Source organism: Nomascus leucogenys, chromosome 5, assembly GCF_006542625.1.
Source record: "Nomascus leucogenys isolate Asia chromosome 5, Asia_NLE_v1, whole genome shotgun sequence".
Taxonomy (NCBI): Eukaryota; Metazoa; Chordata; class Mammalia; order Primates; family Hylobatidae; genus Nomascus; species Nomascus leucogenys.
In genome coordinates, this window is record NC_044385.1 from 47,708,042 (window position 1) to 47,725,742 (window position 17,701).

At 51.7% G+C, this 17,701-nt stretch overlaps 1 protein-coding gene across 5 annotated transcripts in view; it reads right to left on the reverse strand.

Annotated features, from left to right (window-relative positions):
• Window positions 1–13,743, reverse strand: part of SSBP3 (single stranded DNA binding protein 3) — a 182,298-nt gene extending 168,555 nt beyond the window's left edge. For 2 of the 5 annotated variants that reach the window (XM_030813023.1, XM_030813026.1), the window contains exons 1-4: window positions 12,632–13,062; window positions 11,541–11,613; window positions 11,259–11,320; window positions 8,545–8,629 (exon numbers count right to left, since the gene is read on the reverse strand). In XM_030813023.1, the coding sequence (XP_030668883.1) occupies window positions 8,545–8,629; window positions 11,259–11,320; window positions 11,541–11,613; window positions 12,632–12,687 (276 nt within the window). In that variant the 5' untranslated portion in view covers window positions 12,688–13,062. Of the gene's footprint in view, window positions 1–8,544; window positions 8,630–11,258; window positions 11,321–11,540; window positions 11,614–12,631; window positions 13,063–13,658 lie in introns of those variants that run through there. The other 3 variants (XM_030813027.1, XM_030813024.1, XM_030813028.1) reach the window with 2 other exon arrangements.
• Between the last annotated feature and the right edge of the window lie 3,958 nt (window positions 13,744–17,701).

Below are 17,701 nucleotides of genomic sequence, written 5' to 3' on the forward strand. Positions count from 1 at the left end.
ACTGGCTCTACAGAAGAATAGTTGGCAGGGGAGGAAAAAACCCTCTCAGGTGGTACGATACCAAGTGGGAATCATGGTGAAGAGGCCAAAGTGGCTGGGGAAAGCACCTGTTCCAGATTCCTAGAAAATGAGAAGTCACTACGACAGGAGAAAATGGACAGTGATGGGGCAACTTCAGGCCAGGCACAGGCCAGGAGCATCTGTGTGTCCACTCTTTTCTCATCCTCACAAGCACCAGCGCTGGTTTGGAAGCTGCATATGTGACTTGCTCCTCCAATCACTGGGGCGGGGAGAACATAATGTGACTTGCCCCCACAGTCCCCCAAGGGTACCTGAAACCCAGGGATCCAGAAAGCTGATCAACAGGTGAGCTAGCCCATGATGGTTCACACTTCTCTCACACAGGCACCCATCTCTCACCCCAGCGTCATTCTGCTGGCCCCTTGTTATCAATCACTGAGACCACTGCCCATCAGGAAGCCAGGACTCAGACCAGGCCGGAAGTGAGGTAAGAAAAATGACAGCACAGGCCGGGTGTAGTGGCTCACGCCTATAATCCCAGCACTTTGAGAGGCCCTGACAGTAGGATCCTTTGAAGCCAGAAATTCAAGACCAGCCTACGCAACAAAGCAAGAACACGTCTCTACAAAACATTAAAAATAAATTTAAAAAAGAAAAATGACAGCACACATTTATGCAGAACTTGCACTGTGCTAGGCACTATTACATATGGTGTGTATGTGTGTAAATAATCTTTATGACCTTATAAAGCTATACTTTATTTTTTATTTTTTTGAGACTGAGTCTCGCTCTATCACCTAGGCTGGAGTGCAGTGATGTAACCTTGGCTCACTGCAACCTCCACCTCCCGGGTTCAAACTATTCTCCTGCCTCAGCCTCCAGAGTAGCTGGGACTACAGGCGCCCACCACCACGTCCGGCTAATTTTTCTATTCTTAGTAAAGACAGGGTTTCACCATGTTGGCCAGGCTGGTCTCTAATTCCTGACCTCAAGTATTCACCTGCCTCAGCCTCCCAAGGTGTTGGGATTACAGGCATGAGCCACTGCGCCCTGCCTGGTATACTTTATTAACCCCATTTTCCACCCAAGGAAGTTGAGGCTCAGAGGTTACTTAAGGGGCCCATGTTTGCACAGCTTGTAACTGCAACAAGGCAAAGGAAAGAAAGCATCCTGGACTATGGATTAGGCTTGCAAGTTTGAGTTCTACTGGAAACTTCACACAGGGCACCTTTCCCTCTGGGCGTGTTTCTTCAGCTACTTGAAAGACACTAGTTCCATCACCTGCAATCCTGCTATTTATATCTAGGATAAATATATATTTCGTTACAACACAGGGGTGGGACTGTTTACCTCCCCCCACCGCACCCCCCCCAACTCCACACTGACTGTATCTTGGTCTCTTAGAAAAACAAGATCATTCCACACAATTCTTTTTAAGCCCACATCTCATCCTGGACTGCACCTGTCTCTTCAACTAGACAGTGAGCATAGTAGGAGCTTGGGAACCTCAAAATACGGTACTGTCTTATTCTCCTGGTCTGGGGGCCGACTGATCAAGGCCTCAGGGTCACCCCAGGAAGTCAAAAGAAAAAGAAGCCAACGTGGCCAGAACCAGCTTCCCATGGACCTGCCATGGCTGACACTTCCCTTCTCAAGCTCACTGTCTCCTTAAGGCTCCTTTTTTTTTTTTTTTTTTTTATATGTGGGAATCCCTTTTGAGGGATTCCCACATACAATAAAAGGCGATTCCCTCATACGATAAAAAAAATCAGGCACAGTCTGAGCACCTGCCAGGGCAGGATACGTACCAAAGAGAATAGTGCAAGCCTCCTCATTTCATCCCCGTCAACAATGACACAAGATTTCACAGCATAACCAACTTTCCCTGGACAGCTTTCCATGCCTCTCTCAAGGCCGTCCCCATGGTGGGCTGTGCCAGGACAACCCTTGAGCCTATTTTACAGTAAAGAGATGGACCTTGAGAAACGAAGGCCCCCACAGCTAACAAGGACATGAAGCTGAAATGCAAATCTAGATTCCTACTGATGCCAAGTTGCGTGCCTTCTGGGCCTTACCATTTAGCCATGCAGTGGCCACATGCAGGAGTGGGACAGGACCATTCTGCCCAATACAGATAAGAGGCACCGACATCTCAGGGACGCATTTATCAGTACCAGTCTGTGACAGGACTGCCAGCTCTGCCCCTTGAGGGGGTGCAGGGGTGAGACATGACAGCAGGGATGGGCGGCGGGGGGTTTAGAATCAATCCTCCCTGGATACTAACGGATGACTGGACTATATTACTTAACCCTCACAACCACTATGCAAAGGAATCAGCATTCCCCCATTCTACAGATGGGAAAACTGAGGCTCCCAGGCAGGAAATGAGGATCCCTGACCATTTCCAGCCAAGAAATGACAGAGTGGAGACTAGAATTCACATGGGAGTCCAAGCCACCAGTCAGAACCCAAACCCTTTAAAATCCAGAGGATTCAAAACCCAGGAAAAGAAATGCAGAACACAGACAGAAACACTGCTAAAACTCATCTTGCCAAGGCTACAAAAAACCCCATTACCGGCCAGGCACGGTGGCTCACGCCTGCAATTCCAGCACTTTGGGAGGCTGAGGCAGTCAGATCACAATGTCAGGAGTTCGAGACCAGCCTGGCCAAGATGGCGAAACCCCGTCTCTACTAAAAATACAAAAAATTAGCTGGGTGTGGTGGCACGCGCCTGGAATCCCAGCTACTCAGGAGGCTGAGGCAGGAGAATCACTTGAACCCGGGAGGCAGAGGTTGCAGTGAGCCGAGATCACGCCATTGCACTCCAGCCTGGGCGACAGAGTGAGACTCCATCTCAGAAAAACAAAACAAAACAAAACAAAACCCATTACCCCAGCGAATCAAAAACAAACAGTCATGATTGTCTATTTGCTCTAAGAGCTCCCAGCAACATGTATTAAAGAAGTTTATGTGAATCGTCTAATGCACTTGTGCCGTGGTCAGAATTATTACCAAGCTAAAAAAGATTAATTTTTCTAAATACTCTAAACCCTCAGATACTATTATAAAGGCTACAGCTAGTGTAACATTTCCGTTATCTTGGCTGACAGACCCCCAAGCACACACACCTCCCTGCCACTTCTCCCTGTTAAGGCTTAACCACACACACTCACACACAGAGGCAGGGAAGCCGTGGGAAGGGGGCCAGGCACCCTTGACTGGGGTTCCCCACTCGAGACCCTGCCTCCCTCACAAAATAGAGACGACCTAAGGAACTGTGGGGAGAGCTGGGTGTCTCCCAGCTCCCTCTGAGTGCTGTCTGGCACAGAGCTAACTCTTGGTCCAAGTTTGCAAATGCTTAGCTAACAAAGATGGCATTATGCGAAAGACTGGTGCACACTGCTGGTCCGGGAGTTCAAATGAAGTGACCACTGCCAAAAACTTTGTTTGGGTCCCCACCACTCCCCCCGCCCCACCTCCTGCCTTGAAATAAAGGGCAAGGATTTGCAATTTGGGGTCTTGCCGCCACTCGAAACCCATTAAGGTGGCTGCACTGCTCGGGTTCTGGCAAAATGCAACTCCAGTTTCTCATTTAATGTTTAATTAGCTACCGATGGAGGAGTCTGGCAGCCTCTGGGGTTAAGAGGAATTGCAGAAAACAGGGCGGGAGCTTAAAGAGGGGCCGCAACCCAAAGCCTGTGCTCCAAGGGGAATGGGGGAGAAGGGAAAAAAAAGTGTGTGTGTTTTGTGTTTTTAATCTGCCACACAAGGGTGCCAAGGGTCAGAGCCAAAGGCAACGCCGTGAACTTGCCAGGACCTCTGGGCAGATAGCTAGCCTGGCTTATCACAGGGCAGCACACTCCCCCAGCTCTTTGCAGCCCAGCTGCAGGCCTTCTCCACCTATTCCAGCCTGCACTGCCACCCTCTCGTCCCCCTCCCCCGAAAGGGTTCTGGCAGGCATGGACACTCCCTGCCTGGCAGGAACCTCAGCTCAGCACATCCAAGGAGAGCCCTCTCAAATATCACTTTGCTATTTCAAACCCACCAAGGACGCTGGACCCCTGCCACACAGCCACAAATACCTCAGCGCCTGCCCACGCCCACGACTCTGGGGCACTTTCCTACTTTAACCAACCCTCCTCAAGGCAAAGTCTCCCCTCTGCTGAGGCAGGAGTCAGCAGTGTCTTGCTGGGGTGGGAGAGGAGAGTCTTGCTGGGGTGGGAGGACAGGGCCAGGGAGCCAGCCTCACTGAGGTGGAGCACACAACAGCCAAGATGAAAGGGAACTCAGGTCTTCAGAGGAAGGAAACTGAGGCAAGCAAGGAAAATTCATCAAGGTCATGGAACTCCATGTCCATTTCACTCCCAAAGTTCTTCACTGGGAATCAGAGGGGCCTGGGGTTAGAGCAGCTGTCCATGAACCTCCTGAAACCATGCACAAAGTCCCCTTTATGAGGGCTTTCTGGAAATACTGTCCATAGCTTTTATCATATTTTCCCTGCCAGAGGTTAAGAGCCGCTGCACCACAACAAACCCCCTTCCCAGAGTTCAGGTCTCGCCTCTGCCAGCGACTCCGCAATTCACCTCGTAGGGGCTTCCGTTCAATTCTGTTAAGTTCATTTCTTCAGTGAACATGTCGGGGGGCACCAACCAGCATACCCGGTGCCAGGTATGCTTCAGGTCAACTGCAAATACCTCCCCTCTGTTTTGCAGGGATTCTCTATCAAATAAGTGTCAATAAAAGCTGAGAGGCAGAACTAGAAAGATGGAGGATTTCTAGTCTCAGCTCTGCCAACATCTGGCTGCCTGCCCTTGGGCAAGCCACCTAAACTCTAGGGTTCAGTTTCCTCATCTGTAAAATGGGAGTGAGATTTTATAACAAAACCCAACCGACAAGGCAGCTGCAAAGCCCAGCCACAATCACACACATGAAAACACGTTATAAAAAAGTACAGCAGGTATGTGTGGTGTAAGAATCCATCGCTATTCTCTAGTCTCTTTGGCTCAAAGGCCACTCATTTCTTGGCCTTCCAAATTCCACTCATTTCTTGACACCAAAAGGAAAACACAAAATTAGCTACCACATGAAGAAAAAGGATTGCTTGTTGTTTGAGAAGGCACCAAAGACACTTCCCTGCAGGTCCACCCTGGAGAAAAGTCAAAGCGGAGAAGGTGGCCAGGACACCACTGGGCGCACAGTAAGAGACACTCATGCAGCTGAAAGTGTCCACTCTACAAAAGGTCAAGACCCAGACAACAGTGTCTAAGAGAACCCAAAGAGATGCCCCAGTGGGATCCCATGGGCTTTTGTCAACCCTCTGAGATGCACCGCTCTGGCCTGAGGGTAACAGCAAGGAAATTAAAATGGGACCGTGACCCTCCTCCCATGACCCGGGGGACCTCTTCTGATTTAATGCAAACCAATTTATCAGAAAAGTCCACTCCAGACATGAGTTCCCCCAATGCTCCCGTTGCCTCTGTGAGCACTTCCTACCCACCGAAGACGGGTCTGGTATCCGGGCTGCACAAACTCCCCACACCCTGAGAATCTCTGGATCTCCTTGATAGAAAACAGAAAGTCAGTCAACAGACACTTATTTACACTCTATTTGATTTTCTAAAAAGGAGTTAAGGCAACTAGTTAATTGACTTCAAAATCACCTTGTTCAAGAGCACCCGCAACAATTATGTCTCTAAAAGAACACCATCCAAGGCTCACTGACCCCAAGTGACTTACTCATTCTTACCTAACTCCTTCATACAATCAGCGTGTGTGCCTGCTACATGGAAGGTACTGTGGGAGCTACAGAGATGAATAGTTCACGGTCTCAACCATGGAAAAAATTAATAGGCTGTCGCCAGAAAGACAACCCTAAGTGAGAAGTTAGGTGGAATAGTACCAACAAATGGTACTTGCCATGGGCCTGCAGGGCCAAGCCATGGGTGTTAGAAACACCCATTCCAGAGTCTGTCATGACTCCATGTGTGTGCATTCTAACTACCACTTCCCAGCTGGGAATTAACCACTGTGTGCCTCAGCTGCTTCATCTGCAAAATGGAGTGAACGACAAGCCTTCTTTCATCGGGTCTCTGGCAGGATATGAGGGACTGAACCCACAGCAGTTAGCAGAGTGGCCTGGCACATGGAAAGCTGCCAACAGAGGCTTTGTATAGATGGTTTTTATAGATATGGAGATGAAGTGGTGATCAGAGAATGCAGAAAACTATCTCATAGTTCCTCCAAGAAGGAGGTCTTAAAAGATGAATAGGATCTGACTGGGTAAGAGAGGCATGCATTCCAGGCAAGAGACAGGAGTCAGCAAGAAGCTACTGCAATCATTCTAGCAAGAAAGAATGAAGGTTAACTAGACTGTAGCCACAAGAAGGGAGAGACTAGATGAAGACTTGAGAAAGACAAAGAGAAAAGTGGGTTCCTTTTCCTAATTTTCTCAAGTTCTTCTTAGTTTTCCACTTGTTTCTCTGCTGTCACCCCTCCAACTCAATGCTATCCCTTAACTCCTTCATAATCCCCATTCATCACTCCATCCCTCCTCCCACATGCTCTGACTCTCAGGCCACATGATACCAGGTGGAGCCCAATTCAGGAAAAAAGGTTTTTACACCCCACACATATGAAGTGTAGGCCTCAATGAGGGTGACCTCATCTCTTAATAGCATCTTCTAAATGTCAACGCCAACCTCAGTGATCTCTATACAATTCTACTGCCATTCCTCAGCAAATTACTGAAAGCAAACCCATGTGCAAACTTTCACGGCCGCCATATTGTTTCAAGATGGGAGACTACACCACAAGTTGCCAAAGACTCTCAAATTTATAGAGCACCGAACTTGGTTAAAATCATTAACTTCTCTGAAAGGTACAGGCAAAAAAATAGCATAGATATACTACATCAAAAGACTGAAATAGACACACCCACCCATCCCCAGATTCTAAAATGAAACTATTTGCATAGTAGTCAAAAACTAGCAACAGTGTTGGCTGTTCACAGGTTTAGGAAAAAAACCATGCAGAGATTTTTACTAGGTAGAAAGGTCAAATTCACCAACTATTTTTATATGGCTGTGTACCTCTTGGCCTCCCTGAACATCCAGGTCAGGAAACCTTATCATCACCATGAGATTTTCCCAGAAGAACCACATCATAAGTGAACCGGTGACCTCTCCCTTTCATGACCATGTAAGTTTACCAGACCAGAAGTACCATTCATCAGCTTCTCTTTTTCAGCCCTGAAGAGGGCACAAGAACTGCTCAATTTCCTCAGCGTTACATTCCAAGAACATTAACTTTTCATTCACAACAAAATTGCATCACATTGAACATTCTCAAAACCGTGGGCCACCACCTGAGTCTCTAACTCCTCATATTACAGGAGAAATTTTCACCATGAAGACATTGGTGATCATGGGATTTGACCACTTGTGAAACAACCAGATGGGTCTGGTCTCCTAGCCAATTTCCACCTCCACATGCAGGGAACTCAGATGGCTGGGCCAAGCAGGTAGGACCCAACGACGTTCAGCAAACCAACTCCCAAGGACCCATGGTTTCCCAGGACCATTCCTACCTACTGCACGCAGAAGAGCAAGACCATTAGATCACCTGCTATATGGACATGCTTAACTGTCTACAGGACTAGCAAGGAGAACTAAACAGAGGCTTTGGAAGACCTTCAGACACATCCTCTTCCATCTCCCCAAGACAGATCCTAACCCATTTCATCAGATCATCAAGTGTGACTCCAACCCAGGTTTGAAACCCATGTTTGTTTGTTTTTCCTGAAGGGGACTGCTATGGGAGATGAATAGATGGCAGACAACTCTCTCGTAATTTCATAAATCTTAAGAAACTCATCCAGGTAGAAAGTGAGTAACAGGGTAGAAAGAACTACAATCTGATGATGTTAACTATCTTCACAAGAATATTTGGGCCACAAGATTATGAACTAGCTGAGGATCTCAGAGTACAAATCATCTTAGCAGATACAGTATGAGCCCACCCACACCAAACACACACACACACACACACACACACACACACCCCATAATTTGAAAGATCGCTCTCTGGAAAGTAGAGCAAGAGAGTCCATTCCACCAAATTCTCACTCAACTCCAAAATACAAGTTTCCTATTGGCTTTTGTTTGTTACAATTTCTTCTTAAACCAACACTAAAGAGGCTCAGTCCCCTCTCAGCTAACTGTCCACTCTTAACATAAGTCTCACATAGTTCTGAGTCCTGTACACCACCATTTAATTCTCCGGATAGATATCGACACCATTTTGCACAATTACAACATTATGAAACACCGTTCACCAAGTTAGAACACTGCTGGAGAAGGGTACCATTGGGAGGGCTGCAGAGAGGTGGGCAGGGGAACAGAAAGAAAGGCAAGGAGCAAATAAAGACCACTGCCAACTGGCTGTGTATTTGCTTTTCGTACTAGAGAAGTTAGAGCTATCCAACCCTATAATTATTGCTAGGATTAAAAATGTGTTACTCACATAATCATGAAAGGCTTTTGCTTCACTTGAATGTTCACAAGTGTCTCTCCTTTCAGGAGCTGCACAGTAAAGGTCCCAAAATACACTGCAAGGAGGAAAATAAAATAAGGTCAGGTTACTAATTATTACTTGTGTATACAACGGCAAGTGCACAATGCATGGCGCTAACAGTACTAGGTCTCCCAAAGGCTCAATCCCACCTTATCAGCTCTCACTGGGCAAACAGCCTAGAAAACAAAACACGTCCAACTTCTTCTGGCAGGCCAGCCATTAGTAATGGCAGTAACAGTTCTTATATATCAAATACCTACTTCGTGCCAGATGCCTCACACCCGTATTACTTGTGTCTACCATATACTGTAAGGTAGGCAATTTCCTCTCCACTTTACACAGGGGGCAACTGAAGCTCAAAGGGGTTAGCGGAACCTACTCATGGATGCCCTAGGAGGACGAGCGCCAATGTGGACGAGAATCCATACTGTTCTCATCCGTTTCCTTTTTACCACCCAAACCAAAATGGCTGCATATCCTAAAAAAGGTTCAAGTGCCAAAGTCAGAACACAACTATGATTCATATATGCAGCAATTTGGGAGACTCTGGCAATAGGAACTTTACAGGTTCTTAATCCCAGAGCCCACACCTCCACCCTTCCCACCTCACCCCACTCCCACCCAAGCCCTCCCTCAAGGAATTCTAATGCAAGAACCACTCCTCCCTCCATGCACCAAAAAACACAAATCAGTTAGGCAAAGGACAGGTCATGGACAGCCAAGTATCCAGTCCTTTCACATTGCAGCAGAGGGCCCTCTTCACAGAAGCACCTGTCAGCAAAGGGAAAGAAGAAAGCAGGCCTAGAAATGCCTGCCTCACCCCCCACTAAAGATTTTGTATGATCACTCCAACATTCTGTATTAAAACGAGAACAGACATACAAGTCCTATGTCAACCAATAAAGCCCTATTCAAACGCGGAATTGTCACTGACATTAACAAGGGACCTAAGAAACTCTCCAAATCAGGAGCCCGAGGCCCAGGGACAGAACAAGCTTAAAGGGTAAAGTGGGCCCCAAAACCAAAGTCCGACTCCTGGTCCAATGCTCTTGTCCTCGTCACAAACAGCCAGCTCTGCAAGTCATCAGACAAGCATCTCACTCAAGGTGTGAATAATGCAGCCTGCCCCTCACTGGACAAGCTCCACTGCTTCCTCCCGCTCAAGAGTGTCTGGGTCATTTGCTCAGTGTCAAGTCGCACAAACCAACTTCTACCAAACGGTACCACAGCCACTCAAAGCCACCACCGCCCGGGCCTAACACAACAGACTCTACGTTCCTGCGGCTGAGACAAGGATGGAGAAGTTTCAGGAGATTCTGGATATAACAGGAAAATCAGGACTTCTACTAGCTGCAGAGGGGGTCTAGAGAACATTCCTTTCTGTCTTCTGGAACCGTACACATCTGATTACCTCCTCCACACGTTAAAGGTTTCTAACACTACAAATTCCCCGGCCCCTTCACTCATAAGCCTAAGGAACCTTCAATCATAAACCTAAGTTTCTACAAGATCCAAGCCGATCAGAGCCGCCAACCCCATCCACACACTCCCTCCAAAAACAGCCACAGAAAGCCTATCACCCACTCCTACAGGTGGAATCCTTCCGCCACACAAATGCCTCCAAGACCCGCAGTTCCGAGGTTGGCAGAAGTAATTAAAAACTCATTTTCTCTGCACAAGTTAGAACAGACACTTCATCCTCCTGCTGTTCTAAGAGACTTAAAACAGTAACCTGAGCTGGCAGGTAAACCCGCTAAGATCCCAACGACAGCAGACAGGACACACCGCTTTGCTGAACTTCATCAAAATATCAAAAGCCACTCTGCTTTCTTTTCTTTTTCAAAAGGATGTCAGAGACGCCACCAGTCAGTCCCACAAAACACCCGGGTCATATACTTAGGGCAACTGGCTCCGGCTGACCCTAAGCTCCCTCTTGGCTGTCGTATACCCAACACAGAGACCAGACCTGCGGTGGCCCCACACCCAAAGGACACAGAGGCCTGGTTAGAGAGTCACAGAGAGTGGGAGCCCCTAACTGCAGACACTGTGAGGTCAACTCTGACCAGTTAAGGTTCTGCGTAAAACAACACTTTGTGGTTTTAGTGGGGGGAGGGGGGCGGGGAGCTCCCAGAGGAAAGGAAGGACCAGTCAGAGTCTGAATCAGTATCTTTAAAGGAAGTGGCAACCCTTTCTTGCTTTTTCTCAGGGTGCCTGGTAAAAGCCCCAGTAAATGTCCTCTCTTAAGTTTGTGAGTTCCGAGGAGAAAAAGGAAGGGACAGGCTAGTTGTAAAACAGACCTGGTATCCCCTCCACGCCGCCCCACCCCCACTTCTCTAATTAAAGCAACATGCAGAATTGACAAAAATCATCCAACGTTTTTTCAAACCCCCTGCCTAGAGCCCCAGAATGAGATGTAAAAGGAAGGAGTTTCTACCCCAGCACCACAGACGGTTTTGTCGTTTTTCCCCCAGAACTTTAGGTAACATCCTTTTCTGCCCTTTTCCTCCTTGGCCAGCTGGGCCGGAGTGCCTCGAGGTGCCCCGCTCTGTGCAACGCGGAGGGCCACAGGGCGGAGGGCCTCTCCAGGCCTCCCTTCTTTGTTCACTTGGACCCAGGGCTCAGAACAAAACAAACACACATGCAAAACTATCACACAAACTTACCACCACCACGAGTGCAAAAACCCAGGCGGTTCTCCCAACGTGATGTTTTTTTCCCACCGAATCTGGAAAGATAAGAGCAGAGGCAGCTTAGAGGAGCAGAGACGGGGCGGGCTGGGGGCTTCTCAGAGCCAAAAGGCTGGGAAGACCAACTAACAATAAATGCCAAAAGGTGATAAAAATTCAAAATGGTGGCCACAGTGGCTGCTCCTGAAAACAAAGGCTCTAAGAATAGTGGGGAGGGGGGGTGTCAAGAAATTGGATGCTGGGGGGAGTCCCACTCACCTCCGATAAGAAGGTCTGTGCAGATTTCTGTGCTCCTACGTGCAGTAAATATTCGTAGACGTATAAAGCTAACCTGGAAAGTGGGCAGGGGGCAAAGAGAGAGAGGAAAAGGCGTCAGATCCCACCGGCGCTCTCCAGGACCTTGCCGGCAGGCTTTGAGCCCTGTCTGCGCCGTCCCATTGTGGCCCCGACCAGAGGTGAGCAGCTAGCTCACCCCAAACAGGGCCGCCAGGTGCGAACAGTTAGGGGGTGGGGACCAGGGATCGCGTTACCTCAAGCAGTGAGGGATGGAGAGCAGCCCCCAAACTTGAACTTGCAAGTGGCGTCGCGGGCAAACCCACCTAGGGTCCTCAAACTCGCGAGCCACTCGACCCCACAGCCACCTTGCCTTTCCCGACCCATTCCTTGCTACGCTCTCGCCAGCTTTGCAGGTCCGAGGAGACTCGACTCTGGACTCCGGGTGCTTGGCGCGCTCTGGAGAGGGCAGCAAAGCGCCACCCTCGTCACCTCCCCCCAAACAACTGTGCCCCAAGCCTGGGGCCAAGCCGGCGTCACCGTCCCTGCCCAGCCCGGCGTCCGAGGACGCGGAGCCGGTGACGAAGCCGAGGGCAGGGAAGGGAGAGCGCTCCCGGCCGAACAAAGCCCCCGGCACGCACTCCTCACGCCGCGGGCGGACAAAAGGCGGCTTCGGGGCTGCAGAAGCCACGCGCCCCCTGCCCGCGCCCGGTGGGCAAAGTGCGGCCACCGCGGCGAGCGCCCGGCTGGGGAGAGCGTTCAAGCTCGCTGGCGGGACCTCACCCACCACTCACCGCGGGCCCCCGCGCCCGGCCCGCGCCACGGCCACCAAGTACCCCCTCCGGCGGCTCCCCCCGCCGCCCCTTCCCCGATCGCTCAACCTCCGCCAGCTCCCAACAATGGGCTCTCCCACGCCGCCCGCCGCGGCCTCGGGGAAGGGGCCAGGCAGGCGGCGCCTGGACCCGGGGACCCGAGGGCGCAGCAGCCTCCGGCCCCCGCCCGCCCGCCCACCTGCCTCCCACCGCCCGCCCGCAGCCCGGCGGCGGCGCGGCCGCCACTTGCAAAATAGGGCTTACTTTTCCCGAGCCTGCCCGTCCGAGGGCACCGCCGAGCCTTTGCCTTTGGCAAACATGGTTTACAGGGAAGAGGGCGCCGAGCCTCGCCGCCGCCGCCGCCGCCGCCGCTACCGCTCCGGCTCTCCCGAGCTGCCCCTCGCTCCCGGCCCCCTCCCCGGCGCTCGCTCGCTCTCTCGCTCGCTGGCGCTCTCCTCGCCGCGCTCCCCTCCCTCCCCCCCAGGCGCTGGCTCCGCGCTCTTTCCAGCTGTCAAAGCGTCAGCCCCGGCCGCGGCCCCATCGCCCTGGAACTCCTTCCGCGCCGGCTCGGCCTGGGGTGCCGCCGCCGCCGCCGCCCGCACGGCCGCCCTCTCTCCGCTCGCTCGCGCGCCCGCCCGGCTCCGCCTGCGCCGCCCTCTGCGCCTCCAGCACCGCTGTCGCCGCCGCCGCCGCTGGTCTACTTGGAGCTCAACCGAACGTGGCTACCCGGGCGAGGGAGCGAGGCGGGCGGCAACGTCCCGCGATGGATGGTCGCCTCGGCCAATCGGCGCACGCGGGGGCGGGCCCGGGCCGGCCGAGTGGGACGCCCTGACAGCGCCGGCCGCGGCAGTCCCCGCTGCGGCCGCCTCCGCGGAGCCGCTGCCTGCTCCTGCGGGCGAACTGGGGGCGTTCGGGGGCGCGAGCCTCTCTTTCTGTCCCCGGGGCGGGGGGCGACGTGGATCGGGCTGGGGGCACCCTGGTTTCCTCGCCCCAGCGAAAAGGGGGATCTGACCGGCGCTCCCCGCGGCGGGGACCACTAGGGGCTGGGGGGCGCTGCGGCAGCGTCCGATGGGAGGGGGCGCAGACCCCCAAGCGGTCGCCGCTCGCTCCCTCCCGCCACGTCCCTCTCTCTTATCTGCCCCTCAGCTCCCCCCCGCCCCCCGCCGCGGCCCGCGCCAGCCCAGCCCTTATCTCGCCCTCCCCTCTCGGTTGTCCTCCCCCTAGGCTCCGACCCCGACCCCCTCCCCAGACTCCAGCCCGGCCCCCAACCCGCCCCGCCCTCGGGCCTCACTCTCGCCCGGTCTGGCTTCCAAGCGCCGGGCCCGGGGCTCCACGCTGAGAGCTGGGCGGCTCGAGCCGGCGCCGAGGCGCGCGGCTGCTCCTTTACTAGATCATTAAAATACTTTGGAAAACCCCAAAGTGGAGCCGCGCGAAAATGGCCCTTGGCGTGCTTTGGGGAGCCGGGGGGGCTGGGGACAGGGGACTTGAACTAAGACGAGGGAGAGTGATTTCTCCCAAATTTCCAAGGTTTGCCAGTCCTGGCAAGTTAGCCCCTCGGCTTCTCCACGGGAAAGGGTGCCACTCGGGGATGGGGGGGCGTCACCTGGGCGGCCCGCGACGCGGAATGCGCGCCACAGAAATCTGCAAACTTCAAATAAATGGAGCTAAACTGGGGAGTTGGGGGACGAGAGTCAGGCGTAGGGGGAGGGGAAGCTTCCATTGTCAGTGACCCAGGTGTACAATGGGAAATTGAGGGGGGGCTGGCAGAGTGACCCAGCTATTTGCTGCTGACTCCTTTCTGCCCACGCCAAGAACCCAGAAGACACACTGCGTGCCCCTCATTAGAGACTCTTAAGACCAGATACCGGCGAAATAGGGGAAGGCTCCCCCATTTTCAGACTGTTTTTAGAGAGCGGATCTCTTTAAATGTGTTAAAACATTGTCGGCACTGTCTCTTTAAAAGAGTCAAGCAGAAAAAGCTGTGTAAGCGCTGATTGGCTGCCTGTTTGGATACATCTTTAGGGGAGCCTTGAAACTGTTAGCCTAGGTTGATTTTTTTTTTTTTTTTTTTAACTGCGCTGTTCCAATAAACAAGTAACGCCCCTCCCCCTAACATGCCTCGCACCAAACAATTAAAGGATAGGTCAGTGTCCTGGGGAAAACACGTTTCAAGTAGGAAAACTCAGAACTAGATTTCAACAAAATAAACAATAATTCCCTACCATTAAAGTTTGCTTATTTTGATCTGTAGAAGAGAGAAAAGGGGCTTTTAAAAGAAATGCCCCGCAGCAAAAGGATCTGCATTGGTTCAGGAAGGAGACTCTGGGTGCATTTTTGGAATAATATTCTGCTCAATGTAACAACCTCCCTAAATTAGAGTACAGCCAGGCCCTGCGGACACCTCTGGACTCACTCTGCTGCCTTCCAGGACCCAGCGTTCACAGGGGAAAGGGGCAGAAAAAAGGAACGCTGAGACCTAGTTTATGGGCGTCTGTGCGCTAGTCCCTATTTTAAAGGTTGTTTCGTGAATGAGGGAAGCATGGAGGTTGGGAGTTGGAATACAAGGATAGGGGAGAGAAGGAAATAATTACAGTTATTTTTTCCCCTAGGCGGTTTAATTTAATAGGGCTAACTTAAGGTACCTTAGAGCCCACACTAATTAAATTGGCCTGCTCATACCCTTCCCCTGGACTTCCTTCTATTTTGAATGGGCTAGGAATGGCCAGGAATGGCTTGTCAACAGACTGACTCACAAGAAGCCTGACTCATCTTGTGTCTGCAAGGCCCACAAATTAGGAGTATGGGTTTGGTCCTGGCTAAAAAAAAGAAGACACTGCCCTTCTCCGGCCCTACTATGACCCAGGACTCTACCAGATTGGCCATGCCCCTGTCAACTTCGTGGCTGCAACACAAGCATGTCTATTTGAGCATCAGTGTCTTCACCTGTCAAATGGCAAAGGGAGGTTAGAAGATCTACAGTATCTCTTGATAATCTGATGTGCTACAATGTTAAGATTTCCCTTCTATATTTTTCTCTCCCCACCACCACCCTGGAAAAAGGACTAGCATCTCCTTTCCAAACATGTGGCAAGAAGAGAGGGGTAGCGTTCAGAGATCCCGTGCCAGGCACTCTGTGGTCAGCCCTTTGCTGGAACTTGACACAACGAAGCTGCACAACGGTTGGTAGATTCCTTGTTGGAGCTAAAAGAGATGGTGAGAGGGCCCAGGCAGAGAAAGCAGGGAGAATGTCTTAGCCACCCCTCACCCCTGCTGGCTAGAAGATTGCTGAGGGGTTCCCTGGAAGCAGGACCACTCAGCAGCCCTAAGTAGGTATGTGGCTGCTGGCACAATTATCCAAAATGTGGTCAGATCAGAAGCAAGTCCAAACACCCATGAACAGCATTCAAGGCCCCAGTCTACCTTTCCCCTCTGGATCCCCCCCAGGCCACATCTTTGGGCCTGAAGTCTGTCTTCCTGGAATGCTTCCTGCCCCAGTTCCCTTCTTCTACCATCCTTTAAGGCTAACATCCCCTCCCTCCAGTGCCATCTCCTCCACAAAAACCTCCCTGCTTTTCACTCCTGGAGCGAAACCTGTCCTTCTGTCCCTCCAATCTTATCTCGTTTTGCTGGCACCATTCATTCTCCCCATTGTTGTAGCCACTTGTTTACTGTCTCCCCCACCAGACTGGGAGGGTAGGATCTCAGTTTGAGTTATCTGTGTATCTCCAGCACACAGCGCAGGCTCAATACCTGTGTATGTTAACTCTCAGTGTAGGCACCAGGAGCCCCCAGGGACCCAGAGAGAGGGAAAACTCACCCCAGCCCCAAAGTACTGGGCCCAGTAGGGAGATAAGGAATGGACACCACCAACAATAGGGTTAGATAAGGCCACTCCCTCGGCTCAGCCACACCCTCCTAAGCTACAGCCACCTGGAACTCTGTACTTTCAGTTTCCAGAATGGCTATGCCATTTCACACATCCACCCTGACTCATATTCTCTCTGTCTCTCTGTCCCCCATCTTTCTCTTGCCTCCCTCCCTCCCTTTTTTTCTTTTCCGTCTTTCTTTTAGGACCTGCTTATTGAACGCCTACTATATACCACACGCTGTTCTAGGCCTTGGGAGATAAACCAGACAAAAATCCTTACTCCGTGGAGCTTACACTGTAGTGAAGTCCCCTGCCCAAAGGCCCCTCCAGTGACAGACTCCCACTAACACTTCTCAGATCCAGCCTGGGCAGGCAGTGTCTCCTTCAGAGAGCCTTCCCAGATCCCCCCTCTGAACTCCCAGTTCGGGGCAGGTGTGCCCTCCATGTCCCCACTGCATGGGTGTGGTTCAGGGGTGCATTTTCCCCATGGGAATATGACTCCTTAGGGTCAGGGAATGATCATCATTCTCTGGGGCACCCTCAGTGCCCAGTAACACGGTGAAAGGAACAGAAGGACAGATGAACTGGGTGACCAGATGTTGCAGGACATGCAGCTGAGGTGGGAGTGAAGACGGAGAGGTGAATTCCAAGCTTAGGCTAGAAGGGCCGCTCCTTCCTCTCTTGGCTGCCAGCAACTGGGGCAGCAGGAATCCTGGGCTCTGGCACCAGATGGATGGGATCCAGGCCTCCAGAGGGAGGTGGTTAAAGGAAAGGGACTTCAGGCCCATGAACTCAACCCAGGAGACTGTGCTTGCCAAGGATGCCAGAAGACCTTGTTCCCTTTCCCTGGTTCAAAGCTCTCTTTCAGTGCTCCTCACAGCTGCTAGGAGGATGGATGCAAGCTCCCCCTGGGGGCTGTTTCAATGGAAGCTGAGTATGCAGCCCCCTTCTGCACCCAGCACGCTCAGTCCTCGAATTGCACGGGGACACCTCTGATCAAAACCTTCGGGCCGGTCAGCTCTGGCTTAGCAGAAGTTTCCCTGAGGGAACAGGGGCCTCCACAGGAGGAATACAAAATCCAGCACCCAAAGACCTGGCTTCACTGCCTCGCTGGCAGATTTTGGGCAAGTGACCTTCCTCTCCGAGCCTCAGAGTCCTCTCTGTGCAGTGAGGATGTTAATGCCTATGCCAAAGGCAGGCTGGGAGGACAAAGAGAGGTAAGTGATGGGGAATCGCCCACTAGGCTATTAGTCAGTGTTGGCTGAGCCCAAGGTTCTGATGATGGAGAGTAGCCTCTTGGGATGGGTGTTTGGGGGCTCAAGGGAGACAGTAATTGGGGAAATGTTTCAAAAATTGAAAGAGATGATTACTCATGGCCAGCGAACAGAGAGGTGCTAAGAAAGAAGTGGATTTAAATTTAAAATCAAATGTGTTTTGAAATGTCTTCCAATGGACACATACTTGTC